At 42.5% G+C, this 17,930-nt stretch overlaps 1 protein-coding gene across 1 annotated transcript in view; it reads right to left on the reverse strand.

The window, feature by feature from the left end:
• The window catches only part of ptprt (protein tyrosine phosphatase receptor type T), a gene marked incomplete at its 3' end in the record, with an annotated part of 451,455 nt that overhangs the window by 82,812 nt on the left and 350,713 nt on the right, over positions 1-17,930 (reverse strand). The window contains exons 21-22 of the mRNA XM_083939813.1: positions 12,942-13,022; positions 11,607-11,642 (exon numbers count right to left, since the gene is read on the reverse strand). Of these exons, the coding sequence (XP_083795939.1) occupies positions 11,607-11,642; positions 12,942-13,022 (117 nt within the window). The remainder of the gene's footprint in view (positions 1-11,606; positions 11,643-12,941; positions 13,023-17,930) is intronic.

The following is a 17,930-nucleotide window of genomic DNA, read 5'->3' on the forward strand; positions in this document are numbered from 1 at the left end:
CCTAACCCTAACCCTTACCCTAACCCTAACCCTAACCCCTAACCCTAACCCTAACCCAGACCCTAACCCTAACCCTAACCCTGGGGAACTACGGGCGTTAAATGACACACGAAAAGCTTAATATGCGTAGACATGCACGCGAAAAGTCATGAAAGTCATGAAAAGTGGCGTGCTATTTATACGCCCTCCCATGAGACCACGTAGGTTAACCTGGAAGGAATTGCCACCTTCAATGCAAAGTGAGTATCAGAGTTTTCACGAGAAATTCTTTGTGTCTGTCTCTCTCTGTCCATCTGTCCGTCTTTTCTCTCTCTCTCTCTCTCCTTCTCTTCCTCTCTCCGGTGCAGACAGATGTGCGTCCTCCACAGAGCTGGGTCTGTCTGACGTTCCTGTCTGTTATAGTGAAGGTTTTCAACGCCACCGTACTCTACGGGGGAATTGTTGGGTCTATGTAAATCATAAATAAGTCATAGAGTGTGGTCTTTACCTACTCTGTAAAGTGTCCTGAGATAACTTTTGTTATGATTTGGCACTATAAATAAAGTTGAACTGAATTGAATTGAATTACATGTGTTTGTGTGTATGCGTGCATGTGTGTGTGTGTGTGTGTGTGTGTGTGTGCGTGCATGTGTGTGTGTGTGCGTGTGTGTGCATGCCATGGAGGCATGCTTTGTGCAGGATTTAACACCTTTAGGCACAAGTTTAATTCCTCTCTCCACAAGAAGCTTTCGAGGAGGGATGGTGCAAGTATCAAGAACAAAACGGAAGGATGAAGCTTAAAGTGAGGGAATAGGTGTGACAGGCAGCTAATGGGAAACAAAGAGATGGCATGGCAAAGGATGGGTGAGGGGTAATAAATACCAGGAAGGAACAGGCAGGAGTAAATTGAGTTTGTGAAACAAAGAGAAGAGCTCTGTGATAGACATTCAGAAAAACTGAATTTAAATTAAGAGAGGCGAAAGAGAGGACAGACGGAATAATAACTGAGAAGGAATGATAGTGAAGGCAAGCCGGAGAAAGAAAGCACCAGAATAAAGAAGTGATAAATTGAGGGAGAGACACAGAGGCGGCAGAATATATATCTGGACTGCAGGTCGAAGGAATCAACCGGTCTAGACAGTATCCCAGCCGTTTACCTCATTTCACCTCCTTTCTTCTGATGTTAGGAGAGAAAAACACTCGAGTCCAGCCCAGATTGTGTGTGTGTGTGTGTGTGTGTGTGTGTGTGTGTGTGTGTGTGTGCAGAGCTCTCTGTAAAAGTATGTTGCATGTACCCGCAAAGCCACTTCCTTGGAACTTACAGGCACCAGAGTCAAACAAAGATATCCGAATGTGTGTAGGTGGGTGTTTGCGAGTTTTGTGAAGTCACCAAGCAGCTGCACAACACACCGACAAATCTGCTTCACAGGAGACTTTCTTATTTAACAAAATTGAGTCTTATCGTGCAAGTAAGGACAAGAGAGTAAAAGAGACTGTCGGACAGACTTATTCATCTCTCTCTGCTAAGAAAGGAGGAGGATTAACGTCATATCCCAGTTGGGCAGGGAAGTACTGCCTTCAGCTGTTCGGCATGTTAGTATAGGTGGCTGCAGCTCTCAACCCTGTTCTCACCTTCAATTACCCAGTACTGCCACATTATGGCCAAACAAAATTACTACTATTAGCCCTAATCACCTTACATGCAGTAACTAGACTGGGGGAAATAATTGCCCTTCAGTAATGCTGTGGAAAAACCACTTCCGATGCAAACAGGACAGTAGATAGAAATTATATGCTGTCTATGATGGAGGTGACTCTGGACAATCATCCACCACCACTGTGCAGCAGCACGGTTGTTGTTAGTGTTTCAAGTTTAGTGCATCTTCAAAATATCCAGCAAAAGACACATGTTAACACATTAAAAAGGACATTTTAAATAGCACTGCCGGCTTGGAATAAATCTATTACCGTATTTTTCGGATTATAAGTCACAGTTTTTTTCATAGTTTGGCCGCGGGTGCGATTTATACTCTGGAGCGACTTATGTGTGTAATTATTAACACATGCCCGGGCTATTGTTTATCTCAGTCACATAAGAGACTAGGCGTACATCAGCAATCGTCACACACACACGTCAACCGATCAAAATCCGGCGGGGGCGGGTCATGGCAGAAGTGCGTTGTAAAAAAAAAGATGCTAGCTGCTACTTCCATACCGTTGAGTTGGCGGAGTTGTTCAGAAGTGACACAGAGGAAGAAGAGTTCAGTGGATTTAGTGATTAGCAGTGACAGAGTGTTTGGTAAACGTAGAGCATGTTCTATATGTTATAGTTCTGTGTGATTAGTGACAGAGTGTTTGGTAAACGTGGAGCATGTTCTATATGTTATAGTTCTGTGTGATTAGCAGTGACAGAGTGTTTGGTAAACGTAGAGCATGTTCTATATGTTATAGTTCTGTGTGATTAGTGACAGAGTGTTTGGTAAACGTAGAGCGTGTTCTATATGTTATAGTTCTGTGTGATTAGTGACAGAGTGTTTGGTAAACGTAGAGCATGTTCTATATGTTACAGTTCTTTGTGATTAGTGACAGTGTTTGGTAAACGTAGAGCATGTTCTATATGTTATAGTTCTGTGTGATTAGAGACAGAGTGTTTGGTAAACGTAGAGCATATTCTATATGTTATAGTTCTGTGAATGACTCTTACCGTAACATGTTACGTTAACACACCAGGCACGTTCTCAGCTCGTTGTTTATGCGTCATATAACGTAAACACTTATTCAGCCTGTTGTTCTCTGTTCTAGTTTTAGTTTAAATTGCCTTTCAAGATGAAATGTCGTTTCTTGGTGTTCCCCAAATGCGACTTATATCTGTTTTTTTCCTTCTTTATTTTGCATTTTCAGCCGGTGAGACTTTTACTCTGGAGCGACTTTAATCTAAAAAATATGGTACTTCAGTAAAATATGCATTGAGAAAAATCAAGGATGCTCCACTTTGGCCAGTTAAACCTTCTTTCACCACCTTTTATCCATGTCCACATCCACAAATAGTCCCCCGCTCCAAACATCCAGAGAAGGACTATTTGTAATCTGCACTCAAAAAAGGAAAGGAGGGGGGTCTTTGGATTGTGAATGATTATTTTTGCTGTTAAAGTCATCGCCCAGAGCATGTCAACAAAGTAAGTGACACATCAAATCGCCTACAGCATGGGCGTCAAACTGATCCAGTAAAGGGGGGGGGGGACATGCAAACTCCACACAGAAGGGCCCCAGCCGGGATTCAAACCAGGACCCTCTTGTAATGAGGGGACAGTGCTGACCACCACATCACCGTGTCGCCCCTCAATCTTAAACAGCGTTTCAAAAAATGAAAATGATCTCTGTCCATTTTAACGCGCCTAAAAACACATTATGTGACCAGACACGTACACTGGTCGTGAGCGTAAACAGGAAGTGGATCGTCTATTGCATGGGTGTCAAACTGATCCAGTAAAGGGCCGTGTGTGTGTGGCTGCAGGTTTTCATTCCAACCAATCAAAAACACACCTGGTCCAACAAATCAACTGTGTGAAGACAGTTCAGGTGATTGAGTCAGTCGAGTCAGGCGTGTTTTTGCTTGGTTGGAATGAAAACCTGCAGCCACAGCAACTCTTTACTGGATCAGTTTGACACCCATGGCCTACTGTGAAGGGGGCATCCCATGTGTTAGCAGAATGCATGCCCCTTGTTCACCTGCCATCCCCCCTTCTGCATCCACTAGCAGAGAGAGTGCAGGGGCAGAGGAGTTTACTTTAATATGTTAGTTTTATCTGCCTGATTCATTGACCCTTTATCTTACTGAGGTGACAGATGCAACCTACGGCCTCGACAATGGCTGTGAAATACCAGAAGCTTAACCGAGAGCCATACATATGTTTGTATGTATCTATTGCCCTTTATCCTACACACACTTTTGAATTAATCTTACCTGTTTCAACTGGAGGCATCTAGCTCTAAATATAGTTCCTGGGCTGAAGTACCTGGGCTTTAAAAAAACCCTGCCCCTGGAAAGTAGTTCAACTACCCCTGAAATACTACGGTGGACTCTGTTGTACTGACAAGCCTCGTAAATACTACTACATGTGCAACGACTTCATTGAGACTGAAAAAAAGTACAGGTTTTCTCTGGTATTGATAAAGGACCTGTGATGGTATTATTTTATTGATGTTCAAACAAAATAACCAACTTCCCAACTTTTCTATAAAACAGCAACAAATCCTACGTGGTCTCATGGGAGGGCGTATAAATAGCACGCCACTTTTCATGACTTTTCGCGTGCATGTCTACGCGTATTACATTACTATAGATATTATTATAGTTACTGGAAGTGTCTCTGTCTCTGTCTTTGTGTCTGTCTTTGTCTCTCTCTGTCCATCTGTCCGTCTTTTCTCTCTCTCTCTCCTTCTCTTCCTCTCTCCGGTGCAGACAGATGTCCGTCCTCCACAGAGCTGGGTCTGTCTGACGTTCCTGCCTGTAATAGGGAAGGTTTTCAACGCCACCGTACTCTACGGGGGAATTGTCGGGTCTCTGTAATTCATAAATAAGTCATAGACTGTGGTCTTTACCTACTCTGTAAAGTGTCCTGAGATAACTTTTTGTTATGATTTGGCACTGTAAATAAAACTGAATTGAATGGAATTGAATTATATGTGTGTGTGTGTGTGTGTGTGTGTGTGTGTGTGTGTGTGTGTGTGTGTGTGTGTGTGTGTGCATGCCATGTCTACGCATATTTAGCTTTTCGCGTGTCATTTAACGCCCGTAGTTCCCCAGGGTTAGGGGTTAGGGTCAGGGCCTTCCACGCCCGTTATTTCAGCCATCCTTTACATGAAATATTGATTTTAAAAAACCCTCTGACAGAAAGCTCCACCACTTCGTATTTCTCCGCATGTGGGTTTTCCCTCTATGCCATTTGTGCGTCAAATGACAACGCCATCTCTGCACAATACAAGTCAATTGAGACTAAATGGCGTGAAATGACACGCAAAAATCATGAAATGCGTTGTAATTATACGCGAGATGGCTTGAGAGAAATAGCGTGTCATTCACACGCCTTTTGGTGAGACCAGGCTGACAAATCAAGAGAAGGGTGAGTTGAGATCAAGGGAAATAACCATATTTCCTTCTTTTTTTTAGTGTGGTTAAGCCTTATAGAGCCAAACATATAAATATTCTGCTTTACATCAGCAAGCCTCATCTGCTCTGCCACCAACATGCAAACATCAGAATATTTTAGCAGTAAATTACAAAGAACGAGATGATTCTGTAAAACAAATGTGTCTCAACCAAAGCCTTTACTGTTTGATTAATTACTGATCTTATTTTCCTATCTTCTTGGTTTTTGGATACCCTTGAAAAGGCTAACATAAATGTGTAATGTCATGAGTTTTGTTCTTGGAGGTCTGTGTTTGTACCAGTTTAGTTGTTCATATGTACCTAATTACCACAAAAAGTTCCTGATCCATGAAAAAAGACGATCACTGTGCTTACAGCAGTAAAGGGCTGTCCTTGGCCAGCCACAAAAGGCTGACGCTTGCTTTGTGAACTGACAGAGAACAGTGTTGCGTAACCTTTTAACATACATCAGTGTCTGGGAAATTGATTTTTAGAGGAAAACGTGTTTGCACATGAAATGCATGCTATGCTGCGGTGGCTTTCTACTGATCCAGTGGATTTACGTTGCATCAGTGTTAACACTGGGCTGAGTGTATGTGCATATGGAAACGTGTGAGTGTGTACTTTTTGTGCATATTTGGAACTTTCTGATGTGTCCTTGTCCCTTTATGCATATATTTGTATACTTGTGTATGCTTTACTATGCGTCTAAGTGTCTTCTCTATGGATACTTTTAAATGCAAGATTTTGTGTGCGTGTGTGTGCATGAAATCCCTTTTCCATAGCCGAGAAAACACCTGAGCTAAGTAGCAAGCTTTCCAGCTGGCTCAACAACACACACGCACACACACACACACACACACACACACACATATACATACAGTATATATACACACACGCCACTGAGCTAAACCCCCCTGTGCATTGCATACTGGATTTACCCAAGCTCCTTCTCCCCGTCTTTGATCCTTCAATCTGTATGTCTCTTTCACTGTCGTCTTAATAACTTTCTTCTCTCTCTCTCTCTCTCTCTCTCTCTCTCTCTCTCTCTCTCTCTCTCCCTCTCTCTCTCTCTCTGCACCTCTGTCTCTGCTCTCCATCTCTCTTCAAACTATTAAGAAACAATCCTCACTGGCACCATTCAGGCTCCTGGTACCGTAATCCTTTTTCAAAAAAAGCCTGAAATGTACTGAAACATATCTAAATGGAGGACTCTTACTTTGAAAATTGAATGTTTTTCCATTTATTTAATGCAGAAACCTCAGAGGGATGACACCTGGGATAAAACCAACAAAATAATGGACTCAAGAGGATGTCAAGAGTGTGAAAGTGATCATGTGTAGGAACCAATGAAGCTTTAAAAAAAAATCATATTCATTATTCTGACAGTTTTTTACTCCATCTACTCTGTTGATTATACTTTCTTTTTTTCATTCATTCATACATCTTCAACCGCTAATCCCGGGTTCGGGGTCGCGGGGGGGCTGGAGCCGATCCCAGCTGACATCGGGCGTGAGGCGGGGTACACCCTTGACAGGACGCCAGTCTATCGCAGGGCACATAGAGACGAACAGAGACAGACAACCATTCACACCTACGGGTGATTTTAGCGTCATTAATTAACCGAACACCTGCACGTCTTTGGACTGTGGAAGGAAACCGGAGAACCCGGAGAAAACCCACGCAGACACGGGGAGAACATGCAAACTCCACCCAGCCGGGATGTGAACCTGGAACCTTGTCGCTGTGGGGCGACAGTGCTAACCACTACACCACCGTGCAGCTCTTTTTCTTGCAGCTCTCCCTGTTTATCCTGTTTTGTTCATTGTTGAAATTCATTGGCATTTTGTAAATAGTCTCTTTTAAATGAAACAGCTGGACTACTGTAGCACTGAAAATAATTAAAGCAATACAATAAATTAAATGTTTAATGAAAGACAATTATTAAAAGGAAAACTACTAGACTCATTCAGGTTCATTGCCTCGTGTCATTTCATATTCAAGGAATGTGCTTGGGAAGATAAAAACATTTTAATCATGTCAGCAGCGCATCTCAACTCGGATTAGACATCAAACAAGCAAACAAAAATATTGAATACATAAATATGTTTTTTAAGGAGCTGGCAAATAATCTCTCCGTTTGTTCTTCCTCTCTCTTCTCCCCCTGCTTGCTCTTTTTTCCATCTTTCAGTCTCCACTCTCTTTTAACCATTTCCATTTATTTTCCATTGCAATTGCAATTATATTCTAATTACATTGGTATTCTCTTCATCTATCACTCTTTTTTCTGGCCTTGGGTGGTGACCGTGATGATGGAGATGGTGGTGGTGATGATGGAGACATGCTTGGTGGACAATTTGCAGGTCCTCCATCCACAAATTTACAGCTACAATCAATAAAATAATTGCGATTCTAAGCATGATGCGCAAACAGCAGCCAGCGCCGCTGAAATGGGAGTGTGGTGCTTCTGGAAGGAAGAGATGGGATTTATTGAGGGACTAATGCATGTACAGCTGGACAGATGGATGGATGAATGATGGAGTGAAGGAGGGTTAATTGGAAAGGAGAGATGGATGTAGATGGTGATGGACAGACTAACAGATATGAGGAAATGAACAAATTGTTGATGGAATAACTAAGGGATGAGTGAATGGATAACTAGATGGGCTGAATGGATAGAAAGATGGCTGTTGGAGGAGGGGAGTGATGTGTGTAATGGGATTCAGGAGTAACTGAGGCAGGTGAATGAGTTAAGAGTTCAAGAGAAAGGAGGATGGATGGCAGGGCAATAAACAAGGAGAGGGAGGGAGGATGGATGGGTGGATGCAAAGAAAAGGCAGGATGAAATAAAACACAAGTTGATAGAAGAACAAGAGACGGTTGTGTGAATAGAGAGATAACTAAATGGAAGAAACAATGTCTGGCTCGGTGGACAGATGGATGGGTGGACTGAGTTTTAAAGTAGGCATCAAGGTACGGATAGACAGATGATAGATGGGATAGATGTATAGATCAATTGATGAAAAAAAAGTATTTAGTGCACTTTTACTGCTGTATCTTTGTCTTATGACATATTTGTCCTATTGTATATAATCTATGATCTATATTTTCTGTATTTGCTGTGGATACCAGATTTGTCTTCACTGTAATGTTGAAAGTTTTGCTTTACATCTTGTCTTTCTATCTAATTGTAGAGAGAACAGATGGTTCCGCAAAGCACTAACGTCATTCTGTGAAGATGTATGAAGATGCCGTTTGCACAAATCGCTGAAGCGTTGTTTTGCATTCTGCTTCATCATGCCTTGACGTGCATCAGCAAATGGCACAAAAACCTGTGCAGCCAGTTGAATAGATTACAGTAAATTTGCTTAAAGATGTGATGCTGAAACATTGTGGGATATAAAGGTATATTTCAATTAATTTCTACATCCTTTTCTTTTTTTGAGCACTTTGTCCAAGTCAACATGTGGGCTCAATATGTTTTACAGTGATTCAGCTGTTTAACAACAGCGTTTCGAAGAGAGGAGAGGAGATGTTTGGTTTTCAAAAGCCCTTTATTGCACTATGTCAGGAATACACCAGGTGATTTTCACCTCAAACAAAATGAAACAACCATTACAACCAGTAAACAACCAATAAAGAGATATTAAAAATGGATGATCAGCTCCCCATCACTCCTCAAAGTGCACAGCACCTCCCCAGCAGCCCACATGTGGCTAAAGGCCTGCACATTGTCCATCATTGTATAATAGGTTTGTTCCACCTTCAGTCTGGCTTTTACCAGTCCTGCCAGAACAGGCACCGGCTCCACACAACTAGCATCCAGGACCCGGTGTCAGCTAGATGGCCAACTTGGCAGCACTGGACAAAAGGTTTAGCAGGAGGTGCACAGCCTTCTTCTGAACAGTGGACATTCAACAAACAAATGTTTCAATGTCTCAGCCTGAGAGCAGAAAACAGGGAGATCCCTCCCCTGGCTTTGGATCATGTTGCGCTTTGTACCTGTTTGTAGCTATCGCCCCGTGCACAACCCTCCAACTTGAGGTCAGCTGTCCGCTTCTTAACGGGCACCTTGTACAGGTAACGCCAACTGCCTTTCAGGGAAGAGTCTGGACCAAAGAACTCAGTCCACCTCGACTCAATTTACTTCTTCCAAGGAGCCAAGGTTCAAAAACTTTACCAGAAGTTGATAAAGTTCTCTCTTTCCTGCATCCTGAAACTTATCGAGGCGAGGGATTTCAAAAGAAAGCTGCTGGCCACCTCCTTCCTGCCAGTCCCCCACAGCTGGTGAGATGGACAACTCAGGGAAACTGTAGTTAGGGCCCTTGATCCACTGGTCAAACAAGATGGCATCTTCAACAAGAGCCTGCAGGGACTGTGGCAGCACGAAACCTCTCTCACCACTCTGGTGACCAGCCTGAGAGAGGAGACGTTGCAGTGGGCTCTAATGTTATCCACAGACGATGTTTTCATTAAATGGCCCACCTTTGTTTAACCAGCCTCCCTCAGACTATTTTGCGGGCTAGCAATTCACAAGTGCCTGTCCACCTTCATCTACAGGCAGATAAAGGACTGCGGCCCAGACCCAATGCCGACCCAACCAGAAAAAAACAATATCCCTTTGGATGTCGTTGATCAGACCTCTAGGTGGTGTCAAAGCTGATAGTATGTGCCAAAGGGTTGAGGCAACCAAGTTATTAGTAACCAAATCTTTTCCTCTAAAGGACAGCTGGGGTAGCAACCATTTATTTAACCTTTGTAAACCTTTTCCTTCACTCCCTCCCAGTTCTTTGCTTGAAAGCCCTCAGTCTCCAAATACACCCCCAGAACTTTCAAGCCTTCCTTTCTCCACTCAAGCCCACCGGGCAGAATGCGGAGTCCACCGCGCCATCAGAGTCCACCGTGCCAGCGCCGCTCACTGTATCGGCGGAGCCGCATTCAAGTCAGGGGCATTCGCCGCTGCTCGCTGCTTGTGCGGACAGTATTTTTGTGTTTTTGTCAGTTTTCCGGGATTGTATATTGGGACATTTCTTTGTTTGTCTTTTTTTGCTCTTGTGTTGAGATAGTTGGGCTTTCTGGGGGAAATCCACAAATTTCTCTGTGATTGAAACCGGTAAGATTGATGTCAGTTTCTGTAGTGAGAGGTCCGCTTTCTCTTTTAGCCCTTCGATAGTGAAATTGACCTGTCTTATTTGGTCATTGAGGAGTTGGTTTTGAGCCTTTTCTATGATTTCGCCACGCTATGCCCTCTCATAGTGGAATTCAAGCATAGGCTAGTTGGTGTAAGCCTTTGTTGTTTGTATCTCAGACTAAACCGTAGGTGGTTCCTGTAATCTGCAATTTTCTGAGCCAATCTTTCATGTTTCCGCACCATTTTAAGGGTTGCCGACCCAAATTGGTGTGCAATAATCTATGTAAAAGTAGAGAAACCATCGCTAAACAGAGGAGGAGGTCTGAGACACCACTTATCTCCAGTTTACAATGCTGCCCTTTCATCCCTTCATTCAACAATCTAACCTCAAAGAACAACTACTCACAAATGCCCCCCTATGACTCCAACGACTTGTCGTTATAAACCAATAGAGCACTAACAAAGTTGAAACATACTGCCCACCAACGACTGTCACTCTAATGGCAGTCGTTTGCACTTGGAGCACAAACATTTTTCAGTGACATCATCGGCCTTGTGAGAGGTTAAATACCTGGATCTCACACCAGGTAGTTGGACCAGTCCCAGCCTGGTCCTGGTCAGATGTGTACATGAGCTGATGAAGCCTCTTGGATGAGAGGTGAAACGTCTTTCAGACAAATAACCACGTCCAGTTGCTTTTGACTGAAATTGCTTTAGGGATAGTACGTGTAATAATACAAAAGAATAGTAGAGATGACTATAAAAATGAATAAGATAACATGTAATAAATAATTAAAAAAAGATGGAAAAGGAAGTAGCATATATGTAGCAGTATGAAGAATGGGCAGAACATAGAAGTGTAAAAAGAAAGGAGTGAGAAGAAAGACGACCAATAAGAGGAGGTGTGGCAGGAAGATGACTCGCTGGCAGCTGGCTGATAAGCATTATCACATAAAACAGGAACAATCCCATAAAATAAGACTGGCAGACAAATGTCACTACAGCACTTATACCTGTGTGTGTGTGTGTGTGTGTGTGTGTGTGTGTGTGTGTGTGTGTGTGTGTGTGTGTGTTTGTGTGTGTGTGTGTGTGTGTGTGTGTTCGAGAGAGAGAGAGAGAGAGAGAGAGACAGAGAGAGAGAGTGACTGAGAGTGTATACCCGAAATTGTGTGATACAACTTTTTGCGTGAACTTGTGCTTCACTTGTTTTAAATTGACACACATGAACATGTACAACAAGATACACACATGCAAGCACAGGTAAGAGCTGTATTACACTAGGAGCTACTAACCACAGCTATCATAGTTTGTAAAAGAAGAGAAAGAAATGAAAAGGTTTTGACTCACCTATAGAAGTTGTGGCTGGAACTGGCTCTTTAGACACTGCACACAAAATCAGTATGACAAAGAAAGAAACACAAATGCTCAGTCAGAAACAATAAGGACTGATTAACATGTTTACTGTTGAAACACCAGGCTGTTGTCATTTCCAGGGCATCAAATGCTGCTGTTCTATCACAGCCTTAGTTTGATACTGATGCAAAGGCACTTATGAGCACCAGGCTTTCAACTGGTATCCCATCCTCGGCAATATTAGACACTCAGAGCAAGTGCTCCGCAAGTAGCGCAACAAAGGTGCACGAAGTGAGGAGGTCGGGGTGGTGGATGCGTCAAACAAACGCCTGTCCTCAGTCAGGGCGCACTCACACTGTCCTTCCGCACCGGGCCAAAACCGTTTTTTCAGCTAAAGCCTAGTGCGTTTGAGCAGTGTGAGTGCACCCACTCCGCGCATAACTGTGGACTGCTGCCCGTCCACTGACCGTCTGAGAGAGGTGGGCTTTTGTAGATGTAGGAGCAAGAGCGTGCACACGTGTACGAGCACGAGCACGAGGCCTACGGCGGTTCTGATGTCCTTTATGTGCGCCTGTTCGGACATAGAAAAAAGAAGGAGGGATCATGTGCGGACATTTAACAACAACAACAATGGCGGTGAAAGGTTCACGTTGGTGTGATGCGGAGGTGGAGTGTTTACTGCAGATTTGGTCGATGAAAATATTCAAAAACAGTCGACAAGACGCACAAAAACTCAGAGGTCTATGGAAAGATTTGTAACCAAAGCGACGCATCGCGATGACGTCATCAATGCGTGTGACGTGTTACGGCGTGATGACGTATCGACAGCAAGAAGCATTCGCACGAGGCCCAGGCAGTGTGAGTACAAAGGGGCCTGGGGCGCGGGGGGAGAGGGAGGGGGGGGACAAGTACCCTAAAGCCCGGGGCGCGGTGCGGAAGGACAGTGTGAGTGCGCCCTAAGTGACTCTACTGGATTTCTCCGTTAATAGCTGTTACACGGATAAACTGTCTTGATGGCTTATTTCATGTATGGAAGTGCCGAAATAGACCATGGGGTGATTCAGGGCCGTAATAACACTTTAAAGAGCTGCAGTACGTTCTTTTTCAGCCGAAGTATCCACTACCCGGCAAGTGCACAAAAATCATCCAATCAACCTAAGCAGGCTCCTTGGAACATAGTTTCTCAGTTTCTCCACAGTGTCATTAATAGGGATAGTTTGTTGAGTTGCAATTGCAGCTGCAGGATACTCTCTACATCCACTGAGTCATTGCCTGAAGCATCTTCAAAGATTATTTGACTGTGAGAGTGTGTGTGTCCAAGTTGTGTACCTGAGTAGTAGGAATTAAGCAGGGATTTGCTCTGCAGTGTCTTGCTTCCCTGCACAGAGAAGGAGCAGGGAGAGGGGGAGGCTGTGGAGAAGAGAGGAAAAGAAGGTGATTAGGAGGACAAGGAAACAAAAAGAAAAGGGGGGTGGGAAAGGCAGGTGTGGGCGGGGGGGGGGGGGGGTGAATGAAGAGAGAAAGTGAAAATAACAGGAAGGAGATGAGGAAATGGGAGACAAGATGATGGTAGAAGGAAAAACAAGGACATGAAGGAGAAGGCCGAGGAGATAGAAGAAGAGGAATAGGTCAGTGACCTCATCTACAAAACAACAATCAATCATCTCAGGACACAATTAACAATGAAAACACACACAAAGGAAAATCAATACTCCAAATTCAGCAGCACTATGAACAATCCGATAACACTAATGGCACCATCAATGCTACCGATATTGAATTGTGAAACACAAAAGTGGTTTCGTCTCAATGAGCGTGCACTTAAATATGACATTTCTCTCAATGTTGATCAATACACGCAACTGATTGTGTGGCTCGTGTAAAGAATGACGGTTCAAACTGAAGGCAATGAACCAACGCAGAGGGACAGTGCGTGACAGAAAGGGGAGAACAGGATGTGAATGGTAAGTGGACTGCATTTCATACAACTCTTGTATTCTACCGACCACTCAGAGCACTTTACAACACATTCACACGCTGAAAGCAGAGTCTGCCATGCAACCTGTTCATCAGCAGCAGTTAGGGGTTCAGAGTCTCGCTCAAGGACACTTCGACAGGAGGAGTCGGATTTCAGGACAACAGAAATCAAATGGATCTCAGTCATTCTAAGGAAAAGCAGGGTTAAATATATTTGTCCCACTAACGGCAAAACTACCTAGCCCCTCTTCACTTTAAGAGAGTTAAGTGATGACCACTGGAATAGGGATGAGGCAATTATAATTTTATAACAGACCCTGAAAAAAACCCTCACACAATCAGTTTAACTTTTTGTGATGGTTTTGCGAGTCATTTTAGTCATTTAGCAAGTCATTTTAGTCATTTTGCATCTAGATTTAGTCATTTTGCATCTAGTTTTAGTCATTTTGCATCTAGTTTTAGTCATTTTGCATCTAGATTAAGTCATTTTGCATCTAGTTTTAGTCATTTTGCATCTAGATTTAGTCATTTTGCATCTAGTTTTAGTCACTTTGCATCTAGATTTAGTCATTTTGCAACTAGTTTTAGTCATTTTACATCTAGTTTTAGTCATTTTGCATCTAGATTTAGTCATTTTGCATCTAGTTTTAGTCATTTTGCAACCTTTTTGGTCGTTTTGCATCGACACTTTGCTTTTTACGCCATTGTTTTGTTTCTCTCTGTGGTTATTTTACATTAAGTTGAAATCATATTGTGTCTTTGTCATTGTTTTCATCTATAAGTGATCATTATTGTGTCTATTTTCATTCATTTAGCTTCTCTTTGTGATCACTTAGGTGCTTTTTCTGCAACATTTTATGAGTCAGGGTCCCTGACCTTATGGGCCTCTAGGCCTGAGCTCAGTGGGCTCTCTAAGCAAACAAAATAGACCCAAACAATGGACACATTTCAATGCGTAATGTTTCTCCCCCAGCAAATCAAGTTATTTTCCTTGATTCCCATGGTCCTGATTGATTTGGCAGAGATTTGATAGTCTCGCTCAAGGACACTTCCACAGGAGAAGCCGGATTTCAGGACAACAGAAATCAAATGGATCTCATTGGAGTCATTCTAAGGAATAGCAGGGTTAAATATATTTGTCCCACTAACGGCCAAACTAGCCCCTCTTCACTTTAAGAGAGTTAAGTGATGACCACTGGAAAGGGGATGAGGCAATTATAATTTTATAACAGACCCTGAAAAAAACTCTCACACAATCAGTTTATCTTTTTGTGATGGTTTTGCGAGTCATTTTAGTCATTTTGCAAGTCATTTTAGTCATTTTGCATCTAGTTTTAGTCATTTTGCATCTAAATTTAGTCATTTTGCAACTAGTTTTAGTCATTTTGCATCTAGATGTAGTCATTTTGCATCTAGTTTAAGTCATTTTGCATCTAGATGTAGTCATTTTGCATCTAGTTTAAGTCATTTTGCATCTTTTTTGGTCGTTTTGCATCGACGCTTTGCTTTTTACACCATTGTTTTGTTTCTCTCTGTGGTTATTTTACATTAAGATGAAATCATATTGTGTCTTTGTCATTGTTTTCATCTATAAGTGATCGTTATTGTGTCTATTTTCATTCATTTAGCTTCTCGTTGTGATCACTTAGGTGCTTTTTCTGCAACATTTTATGAGTCAGGGTCCCTCAACTTATGGGCCTCTAGGCCTGAGCTCAGTGGGCTCTCTAAGCAAACAAAATAGACCCAAACAATGGACACATTTCAATGCGTAATGTTTCTCCCTCAGCAAACCAGGTTTTTTTCCTTGATTCCCATGGTCCTGATTGATTTGGCAACACTCTACGTACTACAAATGTGGAAACAGTAAATGTGGGTTGATACTTCAGGTCCCAGAATACTGGGAGCAGTTATAAAGAAGTCAGACTATAATTCCCTTCCTGCTGTGAGCTCCTGTGATCTGATTTTATGCTGCACAAGGCAGGAGTCTGTAAAAGTGAAAGTAGTTGGTTATCTTACTCTGAAGTTTTTCTGCCTGCAGAAAAAAGCAAAATGACCATTGTCTTTTTCTGTAGGTCGTTTTTGATTAACGAGGGCGGTCAGTGTCAAGCTCTCCAACAACAAATTGCATTTCATGTTCCTACTTCCTAATAAAAATCAACTTCTGTTAAATGCTTTTAATGTGACACTGACGCAGTAGTTGTCCCAACCCAGTTGGAACAGTGAAAATATATAGCTTAATATTGCAATACTTTTTATCAGTGCGCTATAGGCACAATCGCCGTTGTGATATCTGATTCCGTGATAGACAATGACTTTAATTTCTCACCTGTTCATTTATATCGTTCCGTAAGTCAGCTCCCTAGAAATAAATACCTATTACAGACCAAACTGAATTGGTAATTTATTCATTGATATGGCTCAAAAAGGGCAGTTGTGGGTAAAAAAAGAACTAAAGAAAACATGGTAGCTGTGGTCATTTGTCGAGATGAGAAGCTCTTTTCCAAAACGCTATAAATCCATTTTAATAGTTTTCAGGAAAATTACATTTTTTACCCAGACCCACACATTTGGTTTATATTCAATGTATCTTGTCAAAATGGTTTTTATGGCTCAGTCTGAACATGTTGAACGGACGGACGAAACAAAAAACTGTCCCGCTTCAGAGCGCCGCCATGTTGGATCGCATAGAACACTCACTGAATTCTGATTGGTCGAGAGGACGTATCGCATTTAGGCTAAAAATAGGTTTGGCGCTGGTCGCGGTTTGGAAAGGAACTGCATCTTGAGACCATTTTAAACAAGGAAATATAGCGATTTAGCAGAAACACTGATGAAGCAGTGAAAAGGTTCTTTATACAGCAAAGTGTCATGAAAAACTAATTTTTTTTTAATTTGGCTTTTATCTCGTTTTGGAAAAGAGCTCTTCATATATTTTTTGAGTTGAGTTTCACTAGATCAGGATCAGAGTTGTATAGGGAAAAAGCATTGCAGTGCAACTGATTCTTAAAATTACTATTAGCAAGCTAGCTTCTTTGCTAGACTTAAATCCATCCATCTTTGTGGTTGATCAAATTGCCATCGCTAGTTCAAAACGGCAACTGTGGGAATAAAGTAAGAAACATAAAACAGAATAGAGCTGGTCTGATATATCGTTGCTTACAATGTGATTCACCATCAGGTCTTGCATTCTCAACAGAGACTGCTAGATACTATGTCCACAAAGATCTCTCACAGTCACACACAGACGGCTAGTGTTATAAATAAATGGTATGCGGGAGAGGCACAGGGGCGCGCACACACACACACACACACACACACGCACGCACACACACTGACTATGACATATTATATGCTAGCTAAGCCTGTTCAATCATCCACACCAGATATCACAGGTAGACTACACACATATATCTATAGGTCCTGCAGCAAGTTGCCATTTTTCCGGTAGCCCTGAAAGGCAAGGTAAGTGAGACTATGCATAGGTGCTGACTTGGGTGAAACAGTGTATATATAAGGTCGGATGGACTCATATTGTGAAGAGACTGATGGGCTGCTCTCTATACCAGCGGATCGCATGGCTACTTAAAGTGAAATTCCGGTGTAAAATCATCTCTCAGGGTTTTTTTTCGGGACTCTTATCATGCTACTGCAAAGTTTTGGTGTTATCATGAGCAATATTAGTGGTTAAAGAAGCTATTTTAATGTCATCAACTTGCTGCCCTGAGCTAATCAGTGTTTTAGCCGCATTCGGCTGTTAGCGGCTATAAGCAGCTTTCCCGGATATCTCCGTTAATAGTTGTTACACGAAATAAAATATGTCTGGATGGCTTATTTGATGATAACTGTATTTGCCGAAAAAGACCCTGGGATGATTTTACGCCAGAATTTCACTTTAATATTCATTATCACGTCTGATGGGTAACTGTTATCATGGTATCTGCAGGCAGCAACAACTAAAGGTGGACCTAACATGTATATGATGCACCTGGATGGAAATGCCATATGTAAAACAAAGGTAACAACAGATAGCATGTTAAGTACACACCTGGAAATTATGTGACATTACAGCTGATGCGTCTGGACATGGCTCCTCCCTGACAGAAGGTCTGTGTGTTTTAAGCAAGCTATGAGTGAATGCTGGCGCGACTGGCTGCCACTGCTCACCAGCACTTTTAAACTTATTTGAATGTTGAATGCTCACCTTGTAGCCTAAGTTACCCGAGCCCATGCTAACAATGTGGTCTAAGGACATACACTTGGTCCATTCTTTCCTGGACTCTCCTGGTGCTTGCACACCAGCCCGTGACGGGACTGCTCCAGTACTCAGCTGTGGAGCTCCTG

This window comes from Echiichthys vipera, assembly GCF_963691815.1.
Source record: "Echiichthys vipera genome assembly, chromosome: X".
NCBI classification, from domain to species: domain Eukaryota; kingdom Metazoa; phylum Chordata; class Actinopteri; order Perciformes; family Trachinidae; genus Echiichthys; species Echiichthys vipera.